Source organism: Neophocaena asiaeorientalis, unplaced genomic scaffold (assembly GCF_003031525.2).
Source record: "Neophocaena asiaeorientalis asiaeorientalis breed wild unplaced genomic scaffold, Neophocaena_asiaeorientalis_V1.1 scaffold1335, whole genome shotgun sequence".
NCBI lineage: Eukaryota > Metazoa > Chordata > Mammalia > Artiodactyla > Phocoenidae > Neophocaena > Neophocaena asiaeorientalis.
Genome location: NW_020172361.1, coordinates 82,072 through 103,883, shown reverse-complemented (window position 1 = coordinate 103,883; position 21,812 = coordinate 82,072). Strand labels below are relative to the sequence as shown.

At 37.2% G+C, this 21,812-nt stretch overlaps 1 protein-coding gene across 1 annotated transcript in view; it reads right to left on the bottom strand.

The window, feature by feature from the left end:
- LOC112414506 (voltage-dependent calcium channel subunit alpha-2/delta-1) overlaps window positions 1-21,812 on the bottom strand; it is a 184,620-nt gene that overhangs the window by 100,454 nt on the left and 62,354 nt on the right. The window contains exons 5-6 of the mRNA XM_024766987.1: window positions 19,363-19,413; window positions 17,106-17,205 (exon numbers count right to left, since the gene is read on the bottom strand). Coding sequence (XP_024622755.1) covers window positions 17,106-17,205; window positions 19,363-19,413 — 151 coding nt within the window. The remainder of the gene's footprint in view (window positions 1-17,105; window positions 17,206-19,362; window positions 19,414-21,812) is intronic.

Here is a 21,812-nt window from a genome sequence, read left to right as displayed (position 1 = left end):
CCCACATGCCGCGGAGCAGCTGGGCCCGTGAGCCATGGCCGCTGAACCTGCGCGTCTGGAGGCTGTGCTCCACAACGGGAAAGGCCACAATGGTGAGAGGGCCTGTGTACAGCAAAAAAAACCCAACAAAAACCTGCAATAGGTAACTGCTTCACCTAAATTCATAGAGGCAGAGAAATTTAAGCAAAATTAAAAGGCAGAGAAACTGCTCTCAATTAGAAGAGCAAAAGAAAATCCCTGAATAAAAGAGCTAATGAAACAGGAATAATTTACCAGATAAAGAATTCAAAGCATTGGTAATAAAAATGTTAACTGGAAAGCATAGATGAACACAGTGAAAACTTTAACAGAGAACTAGAAAATACTACAAAGACCCAATCAAAAATAAAGAATTCAGTAACTGGAGAAAACAAACAAAAAACCCCCAACACACTATAAGGAATGAGTAGCAGACCAAGTGATACAGCAGAATGCATAAGTCATCTGGAAGACAGAATAATGGAAACCACCCAAACAGAACAGCAAAAAGAAAAACAAATTTAAAAACATGAAAACATTTTAAGAGATTGCTGGAACAACAAGTATACCAACATTTGCATCACAGGGGTCCCAGAAGGAGAAGAGAGAGGAAAGGGTATTTAAAATGTATTTGAGGAAACTACAGCTGACAACTACCCAAACCTGAAGAAAGAAACAGATATCCAGAAGCACAGAGAGTCCCAAACAAGATGAACCCAAACAGACCCACACCAAGACACATCATAATAAAAATGGCGGAAGTTAAAATTCTAAAGGCAATGAGAGAAAAACAAAGAGTCATACAAGGGAATCCACATAAGGCTATCACCTGATTTCTCTGCAGAAACTCTGCAGGTCGAAAGAGAGTGACATGATATATTCAAAGTCCTTAAAGGGAAAAACCTGCAACCTAGGATACTTTACACAACAAGATTATAACTTAGAATAGAAGAAGAAATAGAGAACTTCGCAGACAAGCAAAAGAGTCCATCAATACTAAACATACCCTAAAAGAAATGTTACAAAGTCTTCTCTAAGTGAAAAAGAAGAATCTATATGAAAGGGGAAATCCCACTACGAAATGCAAACATATTGCACATATTGAGGATCAACCACTTAAATACGCCAGTATGAAGATTAAAAGACAAAACATTGTAAAAGAACCATAACTACAGCAAACAAGGGATAAACATGAGGATGCAAAATATGACATCAAAAACACAGTATGTGGGCGAGGGGAGTAAAATGTAGATCTTTTAGAACGTGTTTGAACTTAAATGACTATCAATTTAAAACAACTAGATACAGTTATAGGTCAACATGTATGAACCCCATAATAACCATAAAGCAAAACCCAACAATAGACGTAGAAAAAAATTAAAAAAAGGAACACAAGCATACTACTAAAGAAAATCATCAAACCACAAGGGAAGAAGCAAAAAGAAAAAGAAATGAACAGAGAAGGACTATAAAAAATACCAGACAACAAGTAATAAAACAGCAATAAGTACATACCTACCAATAATTACTTCAAATGTATATTTAATCCAACAATGCATAAAAAAGATGATACACCATGATCAAGTTGGATTTATTCCATGGTACAAGGATGGCTCAACATATGGAAATCAATCAATTTGATAGACCACATTAACAAAAGGAAAGACAAAAACCACGATTATCTCAATAGATGCAGAAAAAGCAGTTGACAAAATTCATCATCCATTCATGATATAAACTCTCATCAAAGTGGGTGCAGAGGGAAAATATCTCAACATAATAAAGGCCATTTATGACAAATTCCCAGTTAGTATAATATCCAACGGTGGGCATGTAAATTTGTGTAGCCACTATGGAAAACAGTATGGAGGTTCCTAAAACACTAAAAATAGAACTACTATATGATTCAGTAATTCCACTCCTGGGTATATATCCAGAAAAAACAAAAACACTAATTCTAACTGATACATGCGCCTCAATGTTCATAGTAGCACTGTTTATCATAGCCAAGAGACAGAAGCAACCCAAGTGTCAATAAACAGACAAATATATAAAGAAGATGTGGTATATATTTACAATGGAATATTAGCCATAAAACAATGAAAATATGCCCTTTGCAGCAATGTGGAAGAACCTAGAGAATATTATGCATAGTGATGTAAGTCAGAGAAAGACATATACCATACGATATCACTTATATGTGGAATCTAAGAAAGAAAACAAATGAATGTAAAGAGTAAAACAGAAATAGACTCACAGATATAGAAAACAAACTAGTGCTTACCAGTAGGAAGAGGGAAGGAGAAGGGACAAGATAGGGGTATGGGATTAAGAGGTACATACTACTGTGTATAAAATAGATAAGCAAGGGCTTCCCTGGTGGTGCAGTGGTTGAGAGTCCGCCCGCCGATGTAGGGGACACGGGTTTGTGCCCCAGTCCGGGAAGATCTCACATGCTGCGGAGCGGCTGGGCCCGTGAGCCATGGCCGCTGAGCCTGCGGGTCTGGAGCCTGTGCTCCGCAACGGGAGAGGCCGCAACAGTGAGAGGCCCACGTACCGCAAAAAAAAAAAAAAAAATTGATAAGCAAGAGGGATATATTGTACAGCACAGGGAAGTATAGCCATTATCTTGCAATAACTTCTAATGGAGTATAATCTGTAAAAATATTGAATCACTATGCTGTACACCCAAAACTGGTAAAATATTTTAAATCAAAGATACTTCTATAAAAATAAAGTAAAATGCAGGTCCTAAATATATTAGTAAAAGTACTGCTACGTAATTCATGGCTTTTGCTAGTATTGTGAATGTGATTTTAATTTCTATTATTAATCCTTGTTCAGCGAAAATCAGACATGTGGTCGCTCTCCCATGGTTAGAGGTGCCACAAGTATCTTTGCTAATAGCACTCTGGGACTTGACCCTCCTGTCCTCAAATTGATGTTGCTGTCCCACTGGCTGCTGGCTTACAGTTTCCTTGGCCTATAGAAAAAAAATTTTAATAAAGAATTGACCATTTTTTAATTCAGTTTAGGAAAACCAGGTCTAGTCCAGGCCCTGCCTGTAATAAGCACCCACAGCCATGGCTGATTCCATTATCTCCTCTGAGCTTCAGGTTTTTCTTTCTGAAATAAAAGCCTTTGCTAGATCACTTGGCAAGCCCCTCAAATTCTAAAATCATATTTATATCTGATAATTTTAACTATGATGGAAAAATTACATAAATGCATAGGAATAATAAATTCTGTATATACCAAAAGAAAATGGCATCAATAAAAAGTGAAAATAGAGAACATTATTGACACAATTTATGTTTGCCTCTAATTATAAATCATGGCCCATCAAAACTTCTGATAAATGTTGTCATTTTTAAACAAATATTCCCATTAACTTGAATCATGACATGCCCCAAATTCAGTCTGTTGACTTTTGTCAAAAACTTGAAAGAATTTCTGAGTAAGTCCCAAGTCTATCTTTTTTAATATATTCTATTTACATGTTGGTACAGAAAACTTTTAAACCTCTCTAATTACAGGCATTTATAAGAATTTCAAGCAATTGAGAGTGTGCTACTCTTTTGCTTCAGAATTAATTTGTATTTAGCTTCCTTGCTCATAACAACTTGATATTTATATTTTCTCAACCATCTTTTAATCAACCAGTGTGCAATTCTGATTCCAGAGCACTCATCCAACTAGAAATATGGGCAGCTTTCTCTTTATCATTCTCGATATAATAATTCTATCAGTATTATTCCTAATATAAGTATTTTTCTCATAGCCCTGTGGAAATTTGCGTGCCAGCTCCCAAAGACGAAGCTTTACTGAAATGACCAAATGATCACATACTCTATGATCACTTCCTCTTCACCCACACTGTGATGCAGAGCTGACCAATACGTCTAATATTTTCACGGTACATGAAGCTGAGTACTTGGAACATCTTCCCTAATTGAAAAAAAAAAAATTGTGATGACAGCTGGCTTTGCCTAAACAATGAGCAAGATACACACACCTAATGTGTTTGCAGAGTAGAGATACTGTCATACTGACAATATGAGTGAGAATGACTCTGGTCACTTAAAACACAAAGATATTTTATCACTGACTGAAATTTGTTATAAAATGACATCTATATAGCACTCTCCCCGCTGCCCCAGCAAACTTTACTGTTGTCTTATTTTAAGAAACGGCCACGGCCACCGCAACCTTCAGCAATCACCACCCTGATCAGTCAATGGTCAGCATCAAGGCAAGATCCTCCATCAGCAAAAAGATTAAGACTCAGTGGAGGGGGCTTCCCTGGTGGCGCAGTGGTTGAGAAGCTGCCTGCCAATGCAGGGGACCAGGGTTCGAACCCTGGTCCGGGAAGATCCCACATGCCGCAGAGCAGCTAAGCCCGAGCGCCACAACTACTAAGCCTGCACTCAAGAGCCCGCAAGCCACAACTACTGAGCCCATGCGCCACAACTACTAAGCTTGTGCTCTAGAGACCGTGAGCCACAACTACTGAGCCCACGTGCTGCAACTACTGAAGCCCACGCACCTAGAGCCCTTTCTCCACAACAAGAGAAGCCACCGCAATGAGAAGCCCGTGCACCGCAACGAAGAGTAGTCCCTGCTCTCCACCACGAAAGAAAGTCTGTGCGCAGCAACGAAGAGCCAACCCAACCAAAGGTAAATAAAATAAATACATTTATAAAAAAAAAAAAAGACTCAGTGAAGGCCCAGATGATGATTAGCATTTTTAGCAATATTTTTAAATTAAGTATGTACATCATGTTTTAAAGACAATGCTATTGCACTCTTAATAGACCACAATTTAGTGTAAACATAACTTTTATATGCACTGGGAAGCTAAAAAGTTTGTGAAACTTGTTTTATCGTGGTGTCTGGAACTGAACCGGTAATATCTCTGAGGTATCCCTGAACTTTGAAAATTTTTACCTGTTAGGTGCAGTTATTCATATGTGTTTACTGGACGTGAAGTCTTTTCATAGTCGTCCTAGACCCAGCAAATAAATCAATAACTTTTGTACTTTTAAAAACTATAGTTCAATTCAAAATGAAAGTATTCCCTCTGCCTCACCTTAAGAATTACTTTGCTATTTCAAAAACTGCAAATACAGTTAATTTCTAATTTTATCTTGGGTGCATCATGTAATTAATGGAAAAATATTTATCATACTTGTCAACACCTTCCTATAAACTTTCCTTATACTTGCAAAGCAATTAAGTTATCCTCTGGCAATCTCTCTTTTGAAAAATTAAATAACCTGGATTACTTGCCCTGCAAGTAATATAATTACTAAATTTGTCCATTATTTCAGACTCTTTTCTTCACAGTCTGTAAATTTTATGTCTTTTAAATGAAGATAATTCTAAGAAGCACCGATTTTTTTGCCTTAACAGTACTTAGAAAAAAATTGAAATATAGCTGATTTACAATATTGTGTTAACTTCAAGTGTACAGTATAGTGATTTAGTTTTTTTTTTTCTTAAAGAAACAAGTATATAAGAGAGAGAAAACTCTGGTTCTCTTAATGAACTTAATTCTACTCCTTCCTTCTGCTCTTTTTTAATACCTCTCTCCAAAAAGTCAATGGCTACAAAATAAAATATTCATAAACGTCCATAAAACTAGCAATTCTATGAATTAAATGGTCTTAAAATCTAAGTCAATGATATGCATAATTAGTTATAACAAGCCCCAGACAGATGCCTGCTGGACTTTGCTAAAAGTACCTCCCTAAGGTACCCTGATTTCCTCATTGCTTAATAATCACCTGGGAGACTTGCTAAATGCAGATTCTGGCTCTGCAGGTCTGGGGTAGAGCTTGGGATTCTGCATTTCTAACCAGCTGCCAGGCGCTGCTCAGGCTGCTTGGCCACAGACCTCACCTTAAGAAGGAAGGGCATAAACTACAAGATTCTTGTTCGTTGACATAAATGAGATATGAATCAACATAAAGTTTTCCTGAAATCTAGATGGATGACTATTTGATAAGACATGAAATGAAATTACTCTCCTAGAATTCATATGTCACAAAACTGTACTGGTGTGCCAAATATCTTTTATTTTACTTGAATTCTGGCAAAAGGGTCTGTTTTGCAAGGGTGGAGAAATCACTTTTAAATTGTGCCACAACTTACAAATGTGCTCATTATCATATGCAGAGTAGGAAAGTTCCTAAGCTAAGAAAACCATGCCCTTGTCTAGGAACACATGAGGGATATTTTAGAAAGGAAACTGAAATTTAAAGCACATAGGAAAAGGAACAATCCAAATCACGTCTTTCTTGCACATACAGTGCAATTCGATACTTAAACAAAGCCCCACTCTGACATTAGTAGGTGTTAAACTGTCAAGCCAAGAACTGGGAAGTGTCTGAGATTTATCCTTCTCGCAAGCTAATGAGTAATCCACCAACAGCTTCACAGACACTGGCAGAAAAATACAAGCCCTTTGGGTCAGAGAGAAAAGGCCGCTTACTACTCATAGCAATACCAATAGCAGTACCAAGATCCAGATTGCCACCTTTGCTCACACTCACAAGTCAATTCCCACAGGAGGATGGGAAGAGGGCCGGGGGTCACCTGCATAGGCAGTACGTGTGTTTCAGGCAAGGAATCCCAAGATGAGGAAGGCCTTGATCTCATACAGGGGCTGCTGGCAGCTGGCCCATCCTCCTCTCCAGATAGACAATATCTTAATTACCTCTGCATTGTATGTAAATCTCTTCTGGGGAAGGAGACATCTCTATCTTTACTTATCCTGGAATGTACATAAATCTGGGCAAACTGACTGTAAATGCTCAGACTTGAAGCAATGTGACACATTCACTGAAGAACTGTCTCCGAACAGTTGGTAGAAAAGTGTTGGAAGATGACAACAGCAGCAACAATAATAATAACCAGAAAAATGATTACAATAAACAAGCACTTTTCATGTGTTATTCCATTTGGTGCTCAATAACTTAAAGGCAAGTTAAATATGGTTCTGTCTATTTCAAAGAGGAGAAAACAGATCTGTAAGCCTTAAGTAGCTTGTATAAGCTCACATAACTAGTAGTTTTGAGGCAGGAGGCAGATGGGCACCCCGCCCCCCATGGCCAGCAATTGGAGATTCCTTCCCTGTAGACGGATACTCCAAGACGAGAATAGCAGGACAATTGAGAGAGAAGGCTGGGTGCTGCCCAAATAGCAGATAAGAGACCACATATTTCCATTCTCGAAGTCAAGGAGACCCTCCCAACTAGAACTAGAAAGCTTCTTGGAGGTCAAAAAGGGAGGGGGCGCCACCCCATAGTAAGTGATGTCAACTACCCATAGGCCTCTTCACTAGAATCCATCTTGGCTCAGAGATGCACAGGCACAAGTGGCAGGATCCTGAGATACACCAAATACGGACTCAGAACTAGGCAAATCAAATGACTGGCCAAAGGAAACTTGGAAGAAATGCCCCAAAGAGTGATTCAAACTACCGCGAGGGTGCAACTCTCTCTCTGAGTCCGCCCATGTGTCTAGCCACATGTACTGTACTCCTTTCCCTCCTAATAAATACTTCACTTGTTCCACTACCTTCTATCTTTGTGGGAATTCTTTTCTGCAAAGCCGAAGGGCCAGGGCCTCGTCACTGGCCTCTGGTCTAGTGGCTAGGATTTGGTGTTCTCACTGCTGCGACCCGACCTCAATCTCTGCCTGGGAGCTGAAACCCTGCTTCAAGGCGCTGCAGGCCAAGGCCACCTGAGATCAGTTTCAAAGGCTGTGCATTACTCCTATGCAATTCTATGAGTACATATAAGAGGCAGGATTGTGAGGAGAGTGGGAAGTAGGGCACTTAACCAGAACTTAGCCTGACTAATGTCACCAGATCCTTTCATCATGATCATCCCTTCCCAGCCTCCTAGGTGGCTACGGATCCTCACTCCTCATTTTGCACTGGCATTTAGAGATTGTCACCTCTAGAACTGTTGTTTAGTGACTACAGTTGGGGCAAGGGGTAGAGTTGATTTTTTTTTAAAGTTATCTCCTACAACTAATAGCAAAGATATTATAAGGAGTATTTTGATTATTTCTTTCTGATGAATAATCAAAGATAGCATTTTAAAATGACCACAAGTTAGGAAAGCTTCCCGCAAGAAAACTGACTCAAAGATCATTAACGAAATCCTAACATTTGCATCTAATTCTTAAATAAAAATATGTGATTTTACTGAAACACGAGGCCATCTTCTTCAGTTGTTAATTTTTCATATATTGTCCATAATCAGCATACATTTTCCTTTCATCCTCCACTGGCTTGCACTATTTTTCTCCTAATACGTCAAACTTCCTCACTTTCATAAACAAATACCACTCTTTGTGTCAACATTTGAAATTTTGCCTGCAAATCAGAACATGCTGTGATTGAATTGCTGCTCTTATCATCTACCACTTAGTTCTATCAAAGTATATAACTGGATTAGTGGGAAAACAGCTATATTATGCCTGCATTTAAGCTTTGCCTAACAGCAGGCTTCGTGTCTGCAACAAAGAACAGCCCTGGAGATTATAGAAACACTAGGAAATGATCAACATTTGTTCTGACATTTTATGTGTGATTGAAGCATAAAAATTACCGTTCTCAAAAAAATAAAGAAACTTAGATACATAAGCCTAAAAGTGAGAAGCTGCTTAATTTTTCTGTCTGATGGTTCTAGGCAACATTGGGAAAGCGTTCATACAGACTGCATCATAACTCTGGATGACAGACATGATCTTAGGTTATGAGGATGAAGAGAAATGCATGAGGGCTTTGTGGGAAGATTACTGTCAGAATTAATTATAGAATCACTACCAGATTTCCTCAGTGCCTTATTATTATGCCTCCCTGAAGTTACAAAAGCTAAAAGTTATATTGCTTCTTTCCTAGACTTTCAAGCAGTTTCAGAAAGAAAAATATACAAGCACATCTGCGTGCACACACACACACAAAGCCCAGGAGATTATAACTATATTAGAAGGGATTTTTTTTTTTCCATAGAATCTCTACATCATTAAGTTATTACATTTCTATTTAATGAGAAAGGCCTATCTTTTAAAGACAAAAATATGATTTTACTTTTCTTTGACCAAAATGTTACATAAGAATTAATTCTTTTAAGTTTTTTAAAATTAATTTTTATTGGAGTATAGTTATTTTACAATGTTGTGTTAGTTTTAATTCTCTTTAAATGTATCACTTTCAGGTATTTTTTTCACCCAACTAATAAAAATGAAGAATTTCTTTTAAATTATGAAGTTGATGTGGCTGACATTAAATATTATATAAATGTAAATAACAATGTATGTAGTTTGATAGAAGCAGAAGGACACATGATAACGTAAATAAATTTATAAAAGGAGACACATTACCTAAGCAAAAACGTATAATCCAGATATAATGTTTAAGTGTTTATTTGTAATTATAAGAATAATCCAATTCATATATGCTTTTTCAAGCCAAAATACGGCAGATTTCTTAAAACAAGTCCTCCACTGAAACATAAATAACCTTCTTCTTCAAAAATTAATAATAAATTTAGATTTAAAAGAAGCATTTCTCCTTGCTATTATAACCTAATCATATTTTATCTCAGAATTTCTAAGAATTCGAATAGCTTGGAATTTTATTTAAATATATCAGATTATGCACTAAAATTAGTAAACTTACTTTATATTTTCCTTCAGGATCCAACCACATAACTTTGTGGATAAATCTAGACTAATAAATGAAAATAGCTGTGCTCCAATCCTGGCTTCTCACTTAGAAAAGTTACTACACCTTATGTTTCTTTATCTATAAAATTTAGGTCAATAATATTATCTCCTTTACAAGTTGTTGTGAAGAATCAATGAGTTACTCTGAAAAACACATGGAACAGTTCCTATCTCATGAGCAATGTTAAAAAAATTAACTCTAATAATTCATTATAATGTGATTAAATTGAAGATTAATACACAAATTAGATAAATAATGAACACATACCTACTTTAGGTCTTGTTCGTATTGATTTTCTGAAGGGTAAATCTATGTCTGGAATAATATGATCAGCCAATATCATTTAGTGACTTTTCAACCATGAAAATGTACTAATGTTTTTTTCTCAGATAACAGAATTAAACAAAAATATATAGTCAATAAAAAAAATCAGAGTATAGTTGACAAAAATATCTCCTTATGGTAAATAAGGACCATAAACCACAAAGTAAATTAATGAACCTCAACTAAATAAGCCAATATACTAGGAACTGAGACCAGTAAAAAATTTCTCTGGGAGTAGAGTGGGATATCACTATGACTTTATCATAGTGTACGATGAAGCATCTTTTGCAATATTCACCTTAGAATTTACATCTTTTAATATCACTTTCTCCCTATTTTTGAATACATAACTGAGATATTTTCATAATTTTAAACTCGACACACTGAGATACATTACTTCCATATCAAATGCATTCCCAGTTCTTTCTACAAGCAACATATTCACTTTGCCTATGTGCTTTCAGTTCACATATTCAAATTACATCAAGTGAGGACACCCCAGCAAGGATTTACAAAGAGCTGTCAAGGCATCAATAAAGTTTATATTAACCTGATTCACAGAAATCACAAGGAAAGACCTTGCAATTTTGTTTCTTAAGAAGTTAGCTAACAATTTTCTTTAAAGAAATACACATTTGGGCTTCCCTGGTGGCGCAGTGGTTGAGGGTCCGCCTGTCGATGCTAGGGGACACGGGTTCGTGCCCCGGTCCAGGAAGATCCCACATGCCACAGAGCGGCTGGGCCCGTGAGCCGTGGCCGCTGAGCCTGCATGTCTGGAGCCTGTGCTCCGCAATGGGAGAGGACACAACAGTGAGAGGCCCGCGTATCGCCAAAAAAAAAAAAGAAATACACCTTTAACAACCATAATATTTTTAGGAGAAGCAAAGGTCCTTAAAACTTGTCAGGCATTAAGAATCTCAAAGGTGAACAAACGTATGGACACCAAGAGGGGAAAACCGCCGTGGGGTGGGGATGGTGGTGTGCTGAATTGGGCAATTGGGATTGACATGTATACACTGATGTGCATAAAATTGATGACTAATAAGAACCTGCAGTATAAAAAAACAAACAAAAACAACTAATACTAAACTCTCTTTGGGTTATTTGTATGGAAATATGTTAATATAAATGTTTCAGACATTACATGAAATTTCTAAAAATCTTACGTGTTCTGGTATAATGTTATAAGTCATAATTCTAGTTATTACTTTAAAGTGTATATCTCAGAAATAACTAAATTTCCTTGTCAATTGCATTATTATGAACTTTCATCAAATCTTTAACCGTGGTCATTTTTAAGTCTTTTGTCATTTCCAGAGTTCTGGGTGTCTGATGCTTTTGCAAAAATGTTCCTATAAAAGGCTTTCATCTTCACGGAATTCATAGAAAAGACTCTGACAAGTACAGGTTTCTGGTAACTGACTACACTGCTGAACTGAATGAAGCATTTTCAGAACTCTAATGGAAAACTGATGAATTCATAAAAGATCAAGATGAAAAAAAAGTTAATTACATGGGACTGAGTGAACTGACGAGGATGATTATAATTTTTGTGACTTTCTGTTTGAATAAAAAAGAAAATCCCACAAGGACTCAGAGGCAAAAAATATACAAATCAATTTTCACTGCAAAGTAAAGGAGCTGTTACAGTGGAGGATTCCTGGACTGAATGTCAATATTATGACATACTGTGAGTGTGTTTTGTGTTTGGTAATTGCAATCATTGTTGCTTTTGTTGTGGTCATCCATTTACAATGCTTGGTGTCAGTTGATTTATCTCTTGTAAAAATAAAATACAGTGTGTGTGTGGGAAAAAAAAAAACGAATCTCAAAGGCAATCCCATCTAAGTTTTTTATTTTAATTAGGAAAGAATCATTGATTGCTGCCTAAAAGTTGAAAGCATAAAATTCATTCAAAGCCATTTCTACTGTTCAGTCAGAAAATCTTTTGAAGCATATTTTTTAATAGCACTGTTCAGTTTCTAACTGAGGCAGATGCTACTGGTGCCCCATCCATATTTCCTCACATATCAGCCCAAATTTAACTGTCCAAGATTTCTGGGAGCCTTTTGCTTGTGCACATGGTGGCCTGGGAACACTGGGGAATTAACGTCCCTTGGGAGCAGTCATTAACTTCAAATACCACAGCACACTGTTCCCTTGGAAAGAATAATTTCAATTCATGCAATCTACCTTGGTTTACAGAATTGCCCAGAGGATTAAGCTCTACTCACTCACAGTGGTAACTTGTTTGATAACCCACTGTTTATCAGTTCTCTTCCTTTTTTGGCTTTACTTCTCACATTTCTCTCAATCTTTCTTAGAATTACTTTCCAAATACGCCATTTGTACTTGAATCCTTATCTCATGAACTATTTCAGAGGAAAGACAATATAAGATACTAGCAGAGGTCTTAGGAAACATGGTCAGGATGGGATTCCAGAATTATATCATTCACCAGCCATGTGGCAATAAATATTCCTCTGGTAATTGGCTATATATCAGTGGTAACTGGAGTAAAGAAAACCCCTCAGAGGCCAGCATTATAACTGCTAAGATTTTTACCTGTAGTGACTGGAACACAATACAGAATAAAGGGGAGGCACCTAGCATTTGAGAAATATGGTGATAACAGTAATTATAGGGGCTTGGAGTTGGTTGGTTGTTAAATTCAATGAAAAAAGTGACAACCTCAGATCAGCCAACTACCAACTAGGCAAAGTGTGAAAGCCAGAAGATATACAGGAGCCAATAAAGAGATTCTAATTTTTTGATGTGAGAAGGATGACGTGTGCTAGAAACAGACACAGAATTTGCTTTTGAAAGTCACATAACGAGGCCACATCCACACGCATGGCAGGTTTCTATGCAAAAGTCACGGCACTGGGCTTCCCTGGTGGCGCAGTGGTTGAGAGTCCGCCTGCCGATGCAGGGTACGTGGGTTCGTGCCCCGGTCCGGGAAGATCCCACATGCCGCGGAGCGGCTGGGCCCGTGAGCCATGGCCGCTGAGCCTGCGCGTCCGGAGCCTATGTTCCGCAACGGGAGAGGCCACAACAGTGAGAGGCCCGCGTACCGCAAAAATAAATATATAAATAAAAAAAAGTCACGGCACTGATAGGCAAAGAATGGGATCTTAAGAGTAGAATGGGGACATGGGTAGATGCTATTGAGAACAATGAACTTTCAGATTTCCCTATACCCTCTGGGTATGGAGAAGTAATCTCTTCCTCTTACAAAGTAGTAGCTTCTCCCATTCCTAGAGACCATAAAAGATGATGCTCTCCCTTAAGATCTGATCTCCTCTCCCCTCATGGCTCTAGGCAACAAACAGACCAGGTCTCAACATGGCCTACCTGGAAAAACAGTCTCTGTTCCAGGAAAACAGAAAGAGAGAATATTCAACAAAAGAGATGCAAGATCTGTCTAATGTGAACAGCAGTTACTGGGAGAACATGCCAGGGGATGGATGTTGATGGATCTTGAGGCAAAAAACAACTGGTCATCAACTTGGTGTGAGGGAGCAAGTAGCCTGAGATAAGACAACCCCACTCCTGCATAGGGGCAAATGGCTTAGCTGGTTGGCCAATGCCCTTGAAGAAGCAAGAATGGAAGACCTTCCCCAGACAAAGAGTTCTGGAGAGGAAGCGTGAGGATGGACCTATGGGAGTAGGCATGAAATGTGCAGATCTCTGTCTCACATCAATCCCCACTAGAGAACATTCATACAGAGGAGGTACTGAACAACTGAGTGGAGAGGAGGATTTGTCCATTGTATGCAGCAACTGTCCATAAATGCAGCAGCCAGGTAGCAGAGAAAGAGGGGATATATGTGGGCCTAAAAACATGGCCTGTTTCTCATCAAGCGGGATATAGCTATCGCCATTAGTGAATGGCTAACGCATTGGAAACTGTCCGATGCTGAGTCTTTAATACAGTATCACTCTTCAAAAAGACATTCAACAACTTGATTTCAAACAGATTGTATTCGATTTTATCCCTCTGGAATGGGGTGGCGTCAATTTTGCTTTTCTTGCTATTGACACATGTTTCAGTTAAGAGTTCCCCTTTCCTGTTTGCAATGCCTCATGCAGTATCATTAATCCTCTGGATTCACACACTCTCTGATTTATCATCATGGGATACCATCATGGAATCCTACATAATATCTCCTCAAATCAAGCAATCTATTTTATGGTGAAGGAGGTCCAACAACAAACAAATGACCACAGGATCCACTGGGTCTACCATATACTGCATCACTTAGAAACAGCCAGCCCGATAAAACACTGGGATAGTCTCTTAGGTGTGCAACTAAAGCTCCAGCTTGCAGATGACAGTCTTTGAGTAGGAATGTTGTCCTTCAAGAGGCAGCATGTTCTTTGAATCATGCTGCTAAGTCCACTGATGTGCTGGCATCAGACTGTATCCACTCATAAAAAACAATGTTACATTTTCAGGAATTTTTAAGTGATAAAGGGATCAATCCAACAAGAGAATATAATACTTGCAAATATCTATGCATGCAGTATAAAGCACCTAAACACATAAAGCAAATATTAACAGACATAAAAGGAGACACTGACGGTAGTGCAATAATAGTAGGGGACTTTAATGCCCCACTTTTATTAATGGATAGATCATCCAGACAGAAAATCAATAAGGAAACACTGGCTTTAAATGTTAGACGCCATCTTTAAGGATCATTAACTGGATACAGTGGACATACTGGACAGGTTTCTAACTACTGTCACCTGCAACTTTTTGTTACATTTCTCGCTCTTATGGTCAGAGTCTATTCTGCCCACATATATGGAAGGCTGGTACTTAAAACCACAGCTCACTTGGCCTTGAGGCAGAATAACTTTGAAGTTCATATTCTACACAGCTTCTAGGATACCTCAATAGGATTAAAATCCCTTTAAATTAAATTCTTTTAATTGGCATTCTTCCTTCCTTCCCTTGCCTAATTTCCTTTAATTGGTTGTGTTTCCTGGGATCCTGTCCCAATAAAACCATTTACACTTGAATCCATGAGTAAGAATCAGGAGGAAGCGAGATTAAGACATTAACCATATTTAATGTCTGCTGGTTTTATCTAAATTTCATTAGATATGCCAAATCTGTACTGAATTTAATGTTTTTCAACTTTCTCTTTTGCTTTGCCAAAGATAATATTTTGTTAGCAACCTTTCCAATGCCTTTGTAATAAACAATATTTTAATGTACAAATTAAACTAAATGGCTATCTTTTTGATCATTTTATTTGGGAGACCAAGCATTACATTTTACTTGTTCTCATTTTGTTGAATAAGTCGTGAGCTAACACCCAGGGTCAGATTATAAAATCAGACTGACATTAATCAGAGCTCTTAAGCAGTATCAAATTTTACTAATAATATCAAGGATGCAGACAAGCTAAAGGACTGCTAAACGTTCAGATAAAGCATAGAAAGATCTGGGTATGGAGGGCAGTTCCCCAGATGTTATGAGCTGAACTGTGTCCCCCTCAAACTCCTATGGTGAAGTCCCAACCCCTGGTACCTCCAAATGTAACAGTAATCATAGATAAGTTCTTGAAAGAGGTGATTAAGTTAAAAATGAGGCCATTAGGGTGAGGGTATAATCCACTATGACTTGTGTCCTTATAAGAAGAGGAAGAGACACTAGTCTGCACAGAGGGATGACCATATGAAGTGGTAGCAAGAGGGCAACCATCTGCAAGCCAAGGAAAGAGGCCTCAGTAGAAACTGACCCTGCCGGCACCTTGATCTTGGACTTCCAGCCTCCAGAACTGTGACAGAAAAATTTCTGTAGTTTAAGCTACCCAGTCTGTGTTATTCTGTTAATTAATTAGCCTCAGAAAATTAATAGACCAGGTCCTACATTACTGTATTGGAGACATTTCTCTGGGCCCAGATGAAAGTGGTCTCAAAAAGAGCTTTGCAGGGTGAGTATTTAAACTATGAAAAATCTCCAGTTTATTACCCAGAGAGTTATATTACCTACTAGATAGTTTTAAAGGAATCTTGCTTCATTGATCTTGGGTTCTATTTATGACAGTTACCCTTAGCTAGGGAATATCCTGCTAAAAGCATTTTTGGAGTGATTCCTCTTCCTCTTAGTAAATATGATTTATCTAGTTACTTGAGGCTCTGGTTGACAAGAGACTATATTCAGTTCCTCTGCCTACTTTTTTCCAGGGGGTACCCTTCCAGTGAAGGGAGTAAATTGACTGTAGGCCAGCTGCTTTAACTTCCTCCCATGTGGTTTTAGAGGTAGATCCATTCTCCTATGTTCAATACAAAATGACCTCACCACAAATACTTCTTCCCTCACATGCATCTCTATGAATATAACCACTTCAAATGTGAAATTATATCAACCAGTACATGGCCATGAAATTTTCTGCCAAAATCCTATGAATTAAAGTGAAATACAGTAACATTCATTTTGTCCTGTTTCATTTGCTTCAGAGTTCAAAGCTCTCTAGCTATGAGGAGGAAAGCCTAAAATGGTTCCTGGAAACAAGAATTTTAAGAAAGCACATTCAAATATCTATTGGTTCTCATGTTAATAATAAAAAAAAACTTTAAAAACATAATACATTATGGATATGTGTCCAGTATGAAAAAGGAGCATTACAATGAACAGAAAATTGCCATACAATTACACTGCCGAGTCACTACTTATTGGGAGTTACAATGATATCAATGAGTACGGGGGTTCACGTCAACTGTTTAAGCACCTCTGAGTCAAAGAGAATATATATAATGTTTTTCCTTCATGTTCATTGCTTCAATCACTCCATTCATGGGTAAATCCTCAAACATTCAGAAAGGACCTTTGTGTGGAAGTATGGGAGAATGAGTAACAAGAGAGGATAGCTCAGTAAGACAGTCTTGTAATAGGACCAGAAATATCTCAGCCTATCTATGACAAAACACTATAAAGTATTTAAAACCAGAGGGAGATAAAAATTGTAGATTTTACTCAGCAAAAATGCAGTCATCATATACTTACTGAAGCTACGTTCACAAAATCATCATCTGAGAGGGTTTCCAACATTTCAGAGACAGATGTTCGGATCAGTTTAAGTGTCAATCCACTAACACTCCCACTCCTATAAAAAAATGAGTCCACACATGTTAATGACCATGTAGTTAATTAACATCATACACCCTAAGGAAACGGAACTTATGCACTGACTCTAGATAATAATATTCAAATAATTTTGTCTTCAAAAAACCAGTAGTAGAAAAAGTCCTATTTTTGATAGCAAGTAGAAATAAATTACAAAATACCTTGTCTTTCTTTCCAACAAGCATCAGAATGTATATTTTTCTAACTACAATGATGAAAATTACACGTCAAGTGACAATTTTAAGAAACTGTGGATACTCGTGGCATATTCACTTACTGAGGAAATATACACTGAATACCAGCTCTGTTAGCCAAGTTAGTAGTGAGGGCTACAGAGGTTAATAGATACAGCCATTGCCCTAGGGAGCTCATTGTTTGACTTGATTAAACCAATAATTATGAAGCAGCATAATAATTTCATAATAGATTTGTAAACGCAATGCTTTGTTTTATATCCTAAAGTAGATATTCTTTGGGGTTTAGTCTTCATTTTTCTTGTCTCTACATAGATTATGATCCTGTATGACCACATCTATTTGCAGGGCTCATCTCTGGGCAATTAACTTCCACTTTTATGTGTCTAGTTCCCATCTTCTTCCCAGTTTTACTTTTCTAGCTGTTATCAGAGGTCTCATCTATGCCACTTTGCTTCTGTCATCCTTCCACCTGAAATTTCAGTCTCTTTCCTCTCCCTTCCCATGCCTGCCTTGTTAAATCTTAGCTATAAGGATTCAATTCCAATTTTATCTCCTTAATGAAGTCTTTCCTGACACTTTAAAATGAAATGTGCTCTCTCACCTATGTATTCCTTCAGTGCTGTGTCATACTTCATATCTCTCACTTCCTACAATTGTTTTAATTTACTGATGTGAATATGGTTTAATTTCACTAATACATCTGAATCATCTTTGAGATCAGGGACCATGTCTTAATCATCTTTGTATCATCACATTGTATGTAGGATACCCTCAACACATTTCTGTTGAAATAATTTTTTAAAATGGCATTACAACTTCATCTACATTTTTATCCCACTTGGTATCCGACATGGGTTCCAAAGATTTTAATAAAAGAAATTATTTCAGGAAATTAGCATATATCCAATAGGATTATAACATATTGCATTACCATTCAGATTTATATTTCAGAAGAATATCAAGGATTAGCATATGTACAAACTCTATAACTTAATTAAAACAAGATGAAGTTTAAATGCATTGTAACAAATGAAATGAGATTTAATATTTGTTACATTTGTCAAATTCAGTTATCTTCTCTTTCTCAGGCAAGGTTATAAAATTTTAAACTTATTCAATTCACATTATAATGGAGAAATTTTCAAACGCTGACACTATCCTGTGAAATGAATTTAGTTGCCTATAAAACATTGGATTCTGTTTCTTCCAGTGGCAAAGAACAGATGAGGGTATACTTTTATTCTCTCAGGGAAAATAATATAAGCATTTTATACCACACGTTTTTAGTTCCTTGGTATTGCTCTTAAAAACTAAATCTCCAAAGCAGGATATATTCTTCACTATGTTCTACCGCTTCACCTTCTATCTTAATTGGAAGATTACACACACACACCCTAACTTGAAGCAATGTGACAAAAAAATAAAATGACCAATATAAAAACTCATGAAATTCTTTCTTGTATTTCAGCATTGCCCTTGAGAAAGGCCTAGTATTGACATTCAATATATGTAATATTTATCTATTGATATTTTGTGGCCAATCCCTAAAAGATATCTGAATCATTAATAACTAAGTGCCAACTAATTATTCTACTTTTTATGGAAGCAGAAACAGCTTAGATTTAGCAACCATGTACTTTAATATTGTTTAAAATATAAAGCAAAAAACTGGAAGCAAATCAATAATTTTTCAAAAAGCTCAGATTTAGAACCAAGCCATAATTTTCCATTTTGACATAGATTCCTCTCATTTTCAATAAGAGAATTTTTGTTTGTTTTGTTACTGCCTTAATTTGATTTCTTTGTCTGGATATAAAAGCCATCACAATTATTCCTTGTCTTTTTTTCAACCTATTTTCCAGTCCCAACCTACTACTGTTATCTAAAACTCCTCCCTATATTCTCAATATATGAAAATTACGTAATATTTAACTACTCACACGTCAACCAGAATAAGCATGTCTTTAGGAGATGCGGCTCCTTGGATGTACCTGTAACAAATATCATACGAATAAGTTTTTCTCTTGTAAAATATCAAGCATTGATATTTGTTGAACTGCTATTTACTAATCTCAGATATTTTCCAAGCAAGGCCCTACTTCCATTCTATCTAGGTAAATGATGCTCTTTTATTCACAATTCTGTAACATCAACTTTAGAAAAGCTACATTTAACATAAAAGAAATGTCAGAGGCATAATAAATAAGGTATGTTTTACAGATATTTATAACAAAGGAATAAGAGATGTGCTTTAATACTAGGAGCAAAAGAAATTAACATCTGAAAGAACATTTCCATAAAAAAAAAAGTTATCCTAAATTCCATTTTGCTGACCACAGGTTCTAAAACTCACTCTAAAGAATAATAATAGGGCTTCCCTGCTGGCGCAGTGGTTAAGAATCTGCCTGCCGATGCAGGGGACATGGGTTTGAACCCTGGTCCGGGAAGATCCCACGTGCCACGGAGCAACTAAGCCCGTGCACCACAACTACCGAGCCTGCGCTCTAGAGCCCACGAGCCACAACTGCTGAGCCCACTTGCCACAGCTACTGAAGCCCTCACACCTAGAGCCCGTGCTCTGCAATAAGAGAAGCCACGACAATGAGAGGCCCGCGCATCGCAACGAAGAGTAGCCCCCGCTCACCACAACTAGAGAAAGCCCGTGAGCAGCAATGAAGAGCCAATGCAGCCAAAACTAACTAAATAAATACATAAAGAATAATAATAATAAAAACAAATAATAAGATCGTATCATATATTTAAACACACACAAAAAAACCCGGCAAAAATAGATGAGTGGTCTAATCTGACAAAGGAATAAAGACTGACAAAGGGACAATAAAGTAATTAAAAACAATATATAATGTTGCTTCCAAGAGTTTCAAGTAGTGCTTCTCAGACTTTATAGTATCTTAAAAATCACCTGGAGAGCCAGTTCAAAATGTTGATTTCCACACTCAACCCCAGCCCTACAGATTCAGAATCTCTGCACGTGAAAAGAGACTCAAGGAGAATAGTTCAGCCACTGTAGAGATAAACTTAACTACAGGTGAATGATCCCGAAAACTCATGCTGCCTGGCCACAGGCTGATGGGAAGTGGGGACCTGCCTTCCCCAACAAGAAGAGCTGCATCTGAACGCAGTGTTCTATTTATTGTCCAAGATTCTAAATCTAACTTCTCAGAAGCCTGCCAGATAACTTGCCAATAAGTTTTCAGGCAACATTTCAGCACAATTAGTAACTATTCAGCACTATATGTTCATGAAACAGAGTTTACAGCTTGCACTCAAGTTTGTTTTTCTATTAGAAGGTAAAATGGCAGGGTTGCTGGGATATTCCAGTGGATATTCCAGTGGAAGGCAAATCTAGTTCATGTCTAGCATCTTGACAAATGGTCCTGACATGCCTCTCCATGAGGAAGACGGAGGACAGGATATCGTCTGTCTCTTCTAGTTGGGACCTAGTTTCTAAGTTTCCGCCGAAACAACTGGTTCCTGAACCCAAATCATGTGATGTCATAGGCTTTGCCTCCACTCAATAACCCATGGCTCCAAAGCCACTAACTTAGAGAAATATTATCAAGAATAATATGTGGATTAATAATACCTGGTACTATTATACATGGTTGGTGTTTATGTAAATTGCTACTGGGACGTTTAATAGGGCACTTTAAAAGCCTTAAATACGTTTCTTTGAATCAACTATTATGTCTCTTAGAATTTGTCTGAACCCTAGCAAAAAGTCAGAAATAACCTAAATGTACAATAATAGGGGATTTTTAAAATAAGTTACCATCTGGTCATTCTTTTAAAATGATGTTACTGTGTCTCTTATGAAAAGATATTGATATGAAAGAGTAGGTTACAAAGCACTATATTGTATAACATGTGAACTCATTAAAAAATATAGAACCACACGATTAAACACATTCAAAAAATGAATTAAAATGCACGAGTTTAATAATTGTTTCCCAGGGAGTGTAATTATGATGTATTTGGTATTTTTTGATTCATATGTTAGGAAAATGAGTTTATTTAGTAGTAAGGAACAAATAAACTTTTTTTTTGGAAAAATGAAACGTGAGCTATATGACTATAACTAGGGGCAGCTCTTACCTTGCGGCTAGTTCTCATTAGTTCACCACCGGAGGCAAACTATATTCTACTCTATCTAGATGTTGATTATTAGAGCCCTACTCCAAGCAAACTGGGAGACTTTCAATAGAAATCCCCACCAGCTAAAAGAGATTTAGAAATGACATTGACTATAAAACTTAAAGTAGTCCACTTGAAATGCATTTGATGAATCATTTCAACAACTTCATCATCACTGCCCATTGAACTCATCATCTTCATTTAGCTTTAACTGTTTTAAAGTATAAATGTATAA